This window comes from Dipodomys spectabilis, unplaced genomic scaffold (genome assembly GCF_019054845.1).
Source record: "Dipodomys spectabilis isolate Male_0828 unplaced genomic scaffold, ASM1905484v1 ptg000119l, whole genome shotgun sequence".
Lineage (NCBI taxonomy): Eukaryota > Metazoa > Chordata > Mammalia > Rodentia > Heteromyidae > Dipodomys > Dipodomys spectabilis.
This window is the reverse complement of record NW_024870796.1, coordinates 110,603-123,272: the sequence shown is the minus strand read 5'-3', so window position 1 is coordinate 123,272 and position 12,670 is coordinate 110,603. Positions and strand designations below refer to the sequence as shown.

Sequence of the window (12,670 nt, the reverse complement as noted above, 5' to 3'; positions counted from 1 at the left end):
GTCCTCTTTGGTTTCGACCTGCCATAAGCTACTCCACAAAGCAATGACACATGAATGGCTGTATAGTTCTCCATCTGCAGTAAGTCACAGCCTGTATACATGGAACGAACTTCTTTATTAGAGTTCCACTTTCCCTTGCTTCATGGCAAAGAGTGAGCCCTGAACAACACATTTTACAACAGACAATATACACATTTAGTGTGTGAAATCTTTACAATACATTCCAAAACATTTAACAAGATTTTTCCTCCTCCTGTTTACTCAGAGAGCTAGGGTTTATTGTTTTCTTTTGTTGCCCTTGTAATAAAAATGCCTTCTTCCCAACATTCCTATTTGATAGGAATCCCTGAATAATTTTTTTTCTGTAAGGTGCAAAGTTGTGTTGAAGATGTGTTCATTATTGAAGATACATAAATCCTTTCTGAGGCTGAACCTTTCATGTTTTCAAACATCACACATTTATCATCCACTAAGGGGGTTCATTTGAAAGTCTAGAAGTTTTACCCATTCAATGAAGTGTATTACAACAGTATCTTCTAATCAATTTGCAATTTGAGTCTCTCCTTCCTGTTAATGTTTATGCTTTTTTACAAGGAAATACAATTTTTGATTCAATGATCATAATTCATGGTCACTAACACATTTATACTCCCTGAAACCTTTCTGTCCCTGAACTTGCCTTTTCCCCCCACTGATCAAAGTGAAATTAGGATTCAAAGCTATGCCCGAATTTTCCTACATTTCTACTAACACAATTTATCCAAATAGGAATTTTATGATGGTGACTGTGATCTATAAATGAAGTCCTTTCCTCATCTGCATATTTTATGTCCAAAAATGTCTAGTTATTTAAGAATTAAAAAAAATATTCCATCTTCGTGATAGGCTTTTTATCCCCAGTGTGGACTACTTTATATTCCAAAATGTCTTAGCTGTCTTGACACTGGAGCCGTCTTATTGGCTATGATTGAGAAGCCTCACAGAATTATAGTGATCTAGAATTTCATTTATACTATGGAAACTACAAGCCATGAGTAAGGACCTCAGAAATTCTTACATTCATAAGGTTTTTCTTCCATTTGAGTTCTTTGAGAATTAGTAAGCTCTGCCTCCCACAGGGGAATCCTCATCCTGGTCCCTTCCAGAACATTCCCTCCCTCATAGATTCTCTTCTGGGATGGGCCACTGTAACTTCCCATATGCACCATATTGGAAGATTCCTCTCCCATATGGATTCTTTTATGTTTGGTAAGATTGGATCTGATATTAAATGCCTTCCCACACTCATTGCATCGATATGGCTTCTTTCCAGTGTGGATCCTTTTGTGTTGATCCAGGACAGATCTATAATTGAAGGATTTCCCACACTCACAATTATAGGGCTGATTCCCACAGTGGACACTTTTATGATTGATAAGACTTGAGTGTGAGATGTATGCCTTCCCACACTCATCACACCCATAGGGCTTCTCACCCGTGTGGATCCTCTTGTGCACTGTGAGGCCGGAGCTGTTCCTGAAGGCCTTCCCACACCAGTCACAGACAAAGGGCTTCTCCCCCGTGTGGATCCTCTTGTGTTGAGAAAGGAGGGAGCTGTAACTGAAAGATTTCCCACACTCGACACACTTAAAGGGTTTCTCTCCAAGATGAACTCTCTTATGGCTTATAAGAGTTCTGCTTGAGAAGAAAGCTTTTCCACATTCGTCGCATGTGTAGGGTGTTTTGCCAGGGTGGGTACTTTTATGGTTAATAAGGCTTGAGTGGGAGATATAGGCTTTCCCACACACATCACATTCATAGGGCTTCTCCCCAGTGTGTATTCTCTTATGAACTTTAAGGCTGGAGTTGTTTCGGAAGACCTTTTCACACCTGTCACATTCATACGGTTTCTCTCTAGTGTGGACTCTTTTGTGTTGAGAAAGGAGTGAGGTGTAATTAAAAGATTTCTCACACACATCACATTTGTACGGCTTCTCCCCAAGATGAATCTTTTTGTGGTTGAGAAGGGTTCGGTGTGTGGCAAAAGCTTTCTCACACTCGTCACACTTGAAGGGCTTCTCCCCAGGGTGTACACTTTTATGATTTATAAGGCTGGAGAGTGAGATGTAGGCTTTCCCACATTCTTCACATTTGTAAGGTCTCTCACCAGTGTGGATACGCTTATGTACTTTAAGGCCTGAATTGTTTCTGAAGGCTTTTCCACACTCGTCACATCCAAAGGGTTTCTCCCTTGTGTGAATCCTTTTATGCTGCTCAAGGGCAGAACTGTAGTTGAAAGATTTCTCACAATAGCTACATTTGTAGGGCTTCTCCCCTAGATGGATCCCTTTGTGATTTTTAAGGCTCGATCGTGAGATGTAGGCTTTCCCACACACATCGCACTCATAGGGTTTCTCCCCGGTATGGAGCCTCCTGTGGACTTTGAGGCCTGAATTGTTTCTGAAAGTCTTCCCACATACATCACATACGAAAGGTCTCTCGCCAGTATGAATCGTTCTGTGTTGAAGCAGTAGTGAGTTATAACTAAAGGATTTGCCACACTCCCTACACTCATGGGCTTTCTTCCCAGGGTGAATGCTTTTATGGACGGCCAGCCCTGAGCTGTAGCTGAATGCTTTGCCACAGACCTCGCACTTATAAGGTTTCTCTCCTGTGTGGATCCTTTTATGCACGATGAGGCCTGAACTGTTCCTGAAAGCCTTCCCACATTCATCACATTCGTAAGGTTTCTCTCCAGTGTGGATGACTTTATGCTGAATGAGGAGAGAGCTGTAATTAAAAGATTTCTCACACTCGTCACATTTATAAGGTTTATCTCCAAAGTGGATGCTTTTATGGTTCAGAAGTGTTCTGCAGGTAATGAAGGCCTTCCCACACTCGTCGCATTCATAGGGCTTCTCGCCCGTGTGGATCCTTTTGTGGACCCTCAGGCCGGAGCTGTTACTGAAGGTCTTCCCACAGGTGTCACATTCGTAGGGCTTCTCCCCGGTGTGGATCCGTTTGTGGACTCGGAGTCCGGAACTGTTCCGGAAGGCCTTCCCACACTCCCCGCACTCGTAGGGCTTCTCCCCGGTGTGGATCCTTTTGTGCTGGTCCAGCACGGAACTGTAATTGAAGGATTTCCCGCACTCGTCGCACTTGCAGTTCTTCTCCCCTGAGTGGGTGCTTTTGTGATTGATAAGGCTGGAATAGGACATGTAGGCTTTCCCGCACTCCTCACACTTGTAGGGCTTCTCCCCAGTATGGATCCGCTTGTGGACGCGGAGGCTGGAGCTGCTCCGGAAAGTTCCCCCACAGTCCTCACACTCGTAGCGCTTCTCCCCCGTGTGCATAATTTTGTGTTGAACAAGGCGGGAATTGTATTTAAAGGATTTCCCACATTCCTCACAGTTATGTGATTTCTTCACAGCACTGGCGTTGCGCTGCAGACTGGAGTGAGAGTTTCCATTAATGTTCTCCACGCATTGTCCCTGACCACGGCTTTTCTGTTCGGCCAGGGCTGTCTGGTGTGTGGTATGCTTTGAGCTCAGGTGTAAGTTTTTCTCAGATGCCTCGTCTTCCTGCTCTGTCTTTATAGGGGCTGTCTTCTTGGCTGTGCCAATCTTTTGCCTGATGGTAGTTTTGTCTTCCTTCATCCTTTTCCACTCTGGCTTTTCTGACTCCTTCTCTACCTTGCTCTCCCAATTGCAAATTCCACCAGTTTTAGATTTCTGTATGTGATCCTTGTGAAGACCTTCTGCTTTTGGCCAGTGAAAGTCTGCACTTCCATTCTTACAAGTGGATTCCTCATCCTCAGTGCCTGTCTTCAAATGTGACACTAAACCAGGAAAAGGAAAACGATACTTGTTTACTTTGTTGATAAAAAAAACTGAGAAAATAACATCAAAATCACGCATACACTTGACAAATATTTATTGACTGTATGCTACGTGATGACAGAATTTTAAGTACTTGGGATACAATGGTGGACATGAAAATACTTTTGCCTCTGTGGAATTGATGCTAAAATATTAGAGTCTTGGATTTTTAATGCACCAGAGTTCTATTCTTGCATAACAGCCTGGCATGAGGGCAAGTTGAAATGGGTTGAAATGATGCGGGGGACCAATCAGGTTGTTTAAAAAAAAAAAATCACTTTGTCATGTAAAAACAAACAAACATACAAAATATCTAAAGTATAGGGGAAAGACTAATTAGACAAAAGTTAGTCATAACTTGTTTTATTAAGAATAAAGTTATACATAATCAGCAGAAGACAAGTGTAACCAAGCAAAGAAGAAATCAGTACCTGAGCAGAGGTTGTCTGGGAGATGGTTGTGGTTATGAAATCATGAGGATAGTCACTGCAGAGATGAGAAAGAAAAACCTGCTGGTATCCTGGACTTTCCCTTCAAGGAAAGCACTCACCCTGGAAAGTGGTTAGTCAGGGAAGAAATCCAATGGAAGGGATGCTCCAGCCTGCTGAGGAATAAGCTTTTATTTCTACTTATGAACAGGTTCATCATGGGGCACATCAAAGATCAGAAGCAAAAACACAAATCATCAAGCAAAGGAAGTATAACTGGTTCCTCCATATCCAAAGGCTTTGCATCTGAAAATCCAGCCAACCATGGATCAAAATATCCATAAAAACAAAACTGGCTGTGCGCTGTTGGCTCACACATGTAATCCCAGCTACTCAGGAGGCTGAGAGCTGAGGATCACAATTTGAAGCCAGCATGGGTGGGAAAGTCTTTGAGACTCTTATCTCCAATTAACCACCAGAAAACTGGAAGTGGAGCTGTGACTCAAAGTTGTTTAGCACTAGCCTTGAGCAAAAGAGCTCAGGGATAGCACCCAGGCCCTAAGTTTAGGCCTCATGACTGACAAACAACAACAGTAATAAAAACTGCACGTACACTCAACATGTACAAGCTTTTTTTTTTCTTCTGGTGAATTCTTAAACAAGACAGTGTAAGAAAGATTTACACTGTATTTAAACTGTTTTAGGCATTGTAAGCAATTTAGAGAGATGCGTACCTTCTAGATATGCGTAAGTTAACACACAACTACTCTACCATTTTATATTGGCAAGTGCAGCAGATTTTGATATTTGTGGGATGGATCCCAGAACAAATCTCTTGGAGACACCAAGGGATGACTGAAATCCTGCCTAGGTTCAAATATTATCTAGCTACTAATTGACCTCTTTGTACAGCAGTTTCCCCATTTACAAAATGAAATCAATAGGGTTGTTATTAAGTAACAAATGTAAAAACACTAAAAACAATGTTCTTTGATGAGCACTATGCTATGATTCTTTATTTTATTATTTATCAGAGTATTGAAGCGATAAGGCCATGAAGGCTGTGCCTTTGTGATGAATCTATCAATGCCATTATCATGGAAGTTCTGCTCTCTCCCTTTGTGGTTCTACCATGTGATGTTTCCACCACAGGAGAATGACACTTGAAAGGCCCTTGCTAGATAGCAAAGCCTTTATCTTGTACTTCTCAGCTTCTAGAACTGTGAGAAATAAATTTGTCTTAAAACAATTTGTAACAATTACCTAGATTGTGGTATTTTGTATATAGCACGGTGTGTACACATATGCACACACCCCAGAAAAACCAAAGTCAAGTATTCTGTATCCTGCCACTTAAAAAGATTCTCTGGACACAAAAACATGAAATTGGCTATGCTCACTCACCTCACTGCCCCTGTACTCATTGATCCTCAGCTGTCATTTCCCTTTGCCTTGCTAATTCTATTATTTAATTTTTGTGGTGCTGGGGAGTGAACCCAGATCCTTGCAAATGCTAGGCAATTGCTCTACCACTTCAGCAATACTCCTGGCCATTTTTGTGTTTGAAACAGTATCTCATTGCTTTTGCCCGGGCTGGCCTCTAACTTGCCTCTGCCTCGCAAGTAGTTGGGACTGCTGGCCTGGGCCGTGATACCTACCCTAATTCTTAGTTCCCTCCTATCCTTTGGGACTGTTTGATTGGCTGCTGATTGGCTAATCTGCATGAAATTATTAATTTTCACTTCTTCCCTCTTGATCCTAATCAGAAATCAAAAGTCTCCCAGTTGTGGCACAACTTAATATTCTGTTTGGGGAGGGGCACAGAGTTCCATCTCTTGGTACAATTCAATCAAAAACAGGCAGAACAACCCAAAACAGCACTGGCATAATTGTTATTAGCATATAAAGGCAATCAAGAGAATGAAACATAATACTCAGCCTTATAAATACTAATTCCTGGTATCCTTGCAGGTATTACAGAAGAAAGTTAGGTTTTGATTTGATTAGACTTGTTTTTTCCCCCCTCAGGCCCTACACTAGTCTAGGATTAGGAGATTAGACAAGGCCTAGCCTTTCAAGGAGCCTGAAGACTAGGAGTGTCATGAAAACACAAAATGTGATTTAAAAAAAAAAAAAATGACAGAGGCAAACACCAAACACTGATAAGGGAAGGGGGTAGGGCTAGACTCTGGGCAGGAAGGATTAGAAAGAGTTTTGGGACTACAGGAGTGGGCATTCCTTAAGAGGGAAGAGCAGATGTAAAGCAGCTAATGCTCACCACCCTTATGACATCTGGACTAGTGAATTTAGCTAGCCAGGCAGTCATGAGGGCACCCGTGTCACATCTAAGGGGTCCTGATGTGATGTGAGATCTTTAGGCAAAGCAGTGGTGAATGTGCTGCTTTTATAGTTAAATAATTTCATTTATTTTATTGTTAGGTGTTAGCCATCATTTTCTATGAAGGGTCAAACAATAAATATTTTAGTCTTTGTGAGCCATTTAGGACTGCTGCTTATTATTTTTAAGTATCTTGGAAGATATTTAAGCTTATAAGCTATACAGAAACAGAAACAGGCCCAGTAGTTTGCCAACTGCTATGAGATGTATCAAGAATAGGTTTTAGAGTCATGATAAGGCTTCATTTTAACAGGGTACTTATTGAGCTCAGTGTGCTTTTGTAATGTAATGCTTTATTATACAGTTTGCCATAAATATTTCTATAAAAAAGATAGTATCAAGGAATTGGAGTTAATTTAGGATAATGTGACAATGGTATTGTAGTTGTTAGAAGTATCTTTAAGTGCCAAATGAAGTATGCTAAGGTGAAATAGCATGATGTCTGGAATTTACGTTAAAATACTTCAACCAAAAAAAAAAAAAAGATATGATGAAAAATGTGTATCAGTGTCTTGAAATTGTTGAAGCTTGAGTGATGGGTATCTGGAAGTCCATTATACTCTTCTACTTTGCTGTGTTTTTTACATAAGAAAAATTTCTTGAAGTATCACTCATATTAGCAGCAGTAGGAAAATGAATTGAGAAGAGACAAAAACAAGACAGGAATTTCTGGAGGAAGTTACTACAAACCAGTCTAGAAAACTGATGATGTGGCTGTCATGCACCCCCTATGACACAGGAAATGGAATCATTCCAAAATCACAACTCTCAAAAGAGCCAGAAAGATTTAAATTTCCCTTAAGTCTTAAGGGCTACATGGAAATCAAGTCTTCAAGAGTCCTTAACCCTAACAGCTTGTTTGTATCAGTCCAAAGTCTGGCACAGAATTTTCTCCATTCCTTATAATTGATATATGATCCACAACCTCTGGGCATTTCTGTGCTTATTCACATTCTACTATCATTGCCTGTAAAAGTACACTCGGACAGTTAAGAACCTTCACTTAATTCCTGTCTCTACTCCAGAGAGGATCACTGTTTTTTAAAGAGTTTAGACAACTCAAGAGAGAGTAATTATGGCTCACTCTGGCTGAAAATCTCTATTCACAATGCAACAAGAAACAGGTGCAACATGCTGGCATCCAACCATATTCCCCAAGACAACCTTAATGGGTTTATATCATGGGCCTATGGAGGAAGAGAACTGATCTACAGACAAAAAAAGTCTATGGTTTGTTTTGAGATTATTTTATGAATATCAGGACTGTATGTAAATGGCTAACAGAAATAGATTCTATTGCCGGGCACCGATAGCTCACGCCTGTAATCCTAGCTACTCAGGAGGCTGAGATCTGAGGATCAAGGTTCAAAGCCAGCCCGGGCAGGAAAGTCCATGAGACTCTTATCTCCAATAAACCATTAGAAAACCAGAAATGGCTCTGTGGCTCAAGCAGAGAGCGCTCGCCTTGGGCTGAAGAGCTGAGGGACAGCACCCAAGCCCAGAGTTCAAGCCCCATGACCGACAAAAAAAAAAAAAAAAAAAAAAAAAAAAAAATATATATATATATATATATATATATATATATATATATAACACACATACATGGTAGTGGATAAAAGATTTCTAGTCACCCAGAAAATTAAGGTGAGTAAAGAAGATTCTGAAAGGCCAGCTGAGAAATTTTCCTGAAGGGGCAGAGATTGGCTTGAGAAAAGTCATTGAAACAATGACTATTTGGTCAGAGTATGATCAAACATCATAAAAACAAGTCTCAGTTGGAAAAGAATAAGTTTTTAACTTAGTTTTATTTATTCCTTAAAGACTGTATGTGATTATAATAAGAAGTTGGTATATGTAACAATGTGTCAGAGACTGGCTGAGTTCATGTAAAAACAAAAATTGTTTTATTAGATCCTTTCTTTAAAAATGCTTACACAATGTTATTCAATGTGTCATTGTTCAAGGTAACAAAGAAACTGGAAACAATCCAAATGTTTCCTAACATGGCTTAAAAAAAAAAACTTGGGTTATAGCCCAAATGCCAAAACAATGGCCAATCCAATACCACAACTTCTGATATGTAGAGATCTGCGAAACAGATTAATCAAAGGCAGACTGAGGACCACATGTCTGAAAGGGGGAGGGGAGGAGGGGGGGGAGAAGGAATGGACTAATTCCATTTAGATCTCCCAGTATTTGAATAAAGAAATTCTGGAAGGATACACTCCAGTCAGCCTACATGTGTTGACCTAAGAATAAACAGAGCCTAGGAAATCGACAAGAGAAAAATTCTTTCCACCAACTTTTCGTATATTTTAATATGCAGAACCTTCCGAAGAACGTATTACATGTCCAAAACATAATTGTAAAAAAAAAAAAAAAGGGTGGGGGGGGGAACCCAACAGGTTTCCAAAAAAAGCAGCGAGTCCTCTGGCGCTTAGGTCTACGCGTCTCACAGCAAACACACCCGGGCCCCGTCCACCGGCTGCTCAACTTTCTTCCACTCTGCACCCGGCACCTAGCTAGCGGGGACCGTCTCCGCAGGCCGGGGGGGGGGGGGGGGCGGCCCCCTCCAGACGCCCCTGATTGTCTGTACACAGGTGAGCACCCCCACACCAAGGGCAGGACCCGAGTAAGCGCCCCCATCCAACACCAACTCCCCCCCCCCAGCCCCGACAGCCCCGAGGCTCCCATTCCATCAGAACCGGCCGGGGGGGGGGGATGGAGCTGGGGGAGGGTAAGGTGCTAATATTCGGGGTTCTACCCCCCCACCACCACTTCCGCACCCGAAAGGCCAGCAGACAGCCGCGGAGGGGCCCGGGCAGCCCTCACGCGCCCCCGGCCCGCTCGGGCAGCGGGACTTGGGGGGTGGGGGGGTCCCCGGCCCGTGGGCCTCGGTCTCCCCTCCCCCCTCCCCCCGCACCCCGGAACGCGCCTCCCGGACATGTGCGTAGGGAGGACACGCTTGCTCCCCAGTTCCCGCCCGAACCCCGAGGGAACCCGGCCAGAAGGGGAAGGGCGTGGCGGGCAGGGGTGGGGGGCCGAGGGCGCGCGGGCGGCCCCGGACTCACGTACTGGCGGTGGCGGCGCCGCGGAGCCCGGCCGCCGGGCGGGACAAAAGCGCGGACGGCCCGACCGGAAGGACCCGCGCCGGAGCCCCCACCCCCCCCACCCCGGCAGGGCACTTCCGAGTCCTCTCTAGGACGCTGGAGGACTGACTCTCGTTGGCCTGGCCTAGTTTCGGACACGTGACCCGCCGCTGGCCCAGGGTGGGAAGTTCGTCCTATTGGCGCGGTGCATGCTGGAACTACGGGCTGGCTCCTGTTCTCCTGGACGGGTAGGGAGCCTTAATGCTTAACTGTCTGCGTATCTCAACACACACAGTTGGTTACTGAGTTAAATCAGAGGATGTTCCTTGGAGGTAGTGCTGGAAGTCTCCAAAGTACACAACCCAGACATGGGTGTTTTTCCATTGAAGAACATAAAAATATATAGACAGCACCTAACAGCCATTTTCGCTTCTGTATCTTTGCTTGCTAAAAACTCTGCTAAAACCTTGAGGAGTGGAGTGAAAGAGGCAGAAAACTGGACTGCCCTCATCAAAGTAGGCAAGCACCCCTGAATGAATTTATTAAAAGGCATGGAGTAACATTAATGCTTAATGAAATAGAAATTAGAAGTTATGATTACTAACCGCTTGTTTTTGCTTCTGTACGAATTGCTTTGTGCTAGATGATTTTATGGTTTTTGTATGATTTTAACTGTGACTGGTTTTAGTTACTCAGTAGTGGAATGTCAGCCTGGGAGCCTAGAGTTGCTTAGTAAAAGACTTCAAAGGGTTTACAGCCCTGACCAACGGCACAAAGTCCTCAGAATTATCCCCCACAGCTGCAACGCCCAGGCAGTAAGGCCCTAGGGAAGAAATATAATGTTTTGAGAAACCTAAGCAACTCAGTTTTTGTTTAACACTCCATCTCAGTTCTTGACTCGTGACCCACTTTAGCCCCAATGCTAGGAATTTATGACAGAAAGCCATGCACAATTCTTGGAGCCATAGATGGCGTTTGCTTAAGGCAGGTGTTAGCCACCAAGTGGTGTTGCCCCCCAGCCACCTAGGACTAAGAGTTTCTGACCAACTGGTACTTCAGAGCCCAGGGCGAGACATGCCATGCATTCTGTTGGTCCAGGTGTGACTCATAACCGTTTTCGGTCAAGCTATGGACCAAGGACATTTTTCTGTAAAGGTCAACCAATCATATTTGCCCAGCTTAGCTTGCTTTAAATGTTAACCAATCATGTAATTTCTTATGTAAAAATTCCTTAAAGTTGTTCAATACTATAAAAACTGCGCTGATTCTATGCTCAGGGCCTCTTAGCATCACCGGTTACTGTGTGCGCGGAGGACCAAGCTCGAGCTTGCAATGAACCAGCTCTTTGTTGCTTACATTGATCGTGGTCTCTGGAGGTCCCTGAATTCCAGTATAACACCATCAAGGGTGATTGGTGTTGAGAAAAGGGATCAGAAGTTTGCCTTCAGTTTGCTTTAAGAAGAGTCACACACACACACACACACACACACACACACACACACACACACACACACACACCCTTGTTTTGGACACCTATTTTATTTTAAATCACTGTTGCTGTTATACTATTTTATTAATTGTGCCCAAGGATTCTAAGATTGATCTGTTTACTAAATTTGAGGGCATAATGGCAAAGATAAGCCTCTCTTTAATAAAGTGGGATTTTTAACCAGATGTCCTTTTTAAGAAGTTTTGAGATGTTTTCCTCTACACTTTCATGATCAAAGGAGTTTTTACCAGTTCTCTCTCTCTCTCTCTCTTTCTCTCTCTCTCTCTCTCTCTCTCACACACACACACACACACCAAGGATAAGTGTCTTTCTCTTTAAGCTATTCTTACTTTCCTTTCCTAAGAATGGTGGTCATTTGAGCAATGTCAGAGGAAAAGAGTTGTGTTTTGTTGAAACTAAATGTTGCAGCTTAGGGAGTATAATACAAAGAAAACAGTGTTTGTGTGCTTTTAATCAAGCTGTTCATTAATACAATGTTTATCTCTGAATTCTTGGTCCCTGTTTCCCATGCCTCATTTCCCTTATCTATCCTGCCTCAAACCAAGTCCTCCTTGTTCCAGCTGGGAACCTCTAGCAACGCAGGAAGTACTGCACCAGCAAACATTTTTGCCAGTTTTAAATATGAACAATAGGGAATTAAGAGCACTAAGAAGATTAATTGGAGAAACATTAAAAACAAAGAACATGAAAATGACATTAACCATCACTACCATTATCTCCCATTGCAGCTGGATGAAAACAAAACAACAAAATAAAACAGTAGGATATAAACACTGGAAAATGGGTATAACTATACTATTTTAAGATAATACAGTTTTATTTTCATAAATCCAAAGAGAGTTAACTTGCAAAGCTAGAATAAATGATAAGAGAATTTTGTAAGGTACATAGTTTCAGGATTAACACAATGGAAGAGTTTCTTATGTACAAACAACAACTGGAATAATAGAAAGACTTCATGTACAAAGAAATAAACAAGCAGAAAAACAAATACCCTGAGATAGCACATGGATGACTGGGAAGCAGCCAGAAAATAAAGCTGGAATTGCATCTAGTTCTTACACCAGGATAAGCCAGATGTATAAGACAAATATCACCCAGCTCTGATGGCTCATGCCTGTAATCCTCGCCACTCAGGAGGCTGAGATCGAGGTTTGTAGTTCAAAGCCAGCCCAGGCAAGAAAGTCCATTGGACCCTTATCTCCAGTTAACCACCAGAAAACCAGAGGTGGAACTGTGGCTTAACGTGGTAGAGTAGTAACTTTAAGCAAAAAGAGCTCAGGGACAGTGCTCAGGTCCTGAGTTCAAGCCCCACAACCAACAACAACAAAGAAATGTAAAATGCATGCAAGAGTCAGGAACACTGGTGTGTGTCTGTAGTCCCAGTC

The 12,670-nt window shown here is 42.7% G+C and overlaps 1 protein-coding gene across 1 annotated transcript; it reads right to left on the bottom strand.

Moving 5' to 3' along the window:
• Nucleotides 1–287: 287 nt before the first annotated feature.
• On the bottom strand, nt 288–9,813 carry Zfp62 (ZFP62 zinc finger protein). Its single transcript, XM_042688936.1, has 2 exons — nt 9,759–9,813; nt 288–3,817 (listed from the first exon to the last, which is right to left on the bottom strand). Coding segments are annotated over exons 1-2 (2,775 nt in total). The 5' UTR covers nt 9,760–9,813; the 3' UTR covers nt 288–1,043.
• Nucleotides 9,814–12,670: the final 2,857 nt, after the last annotated feature.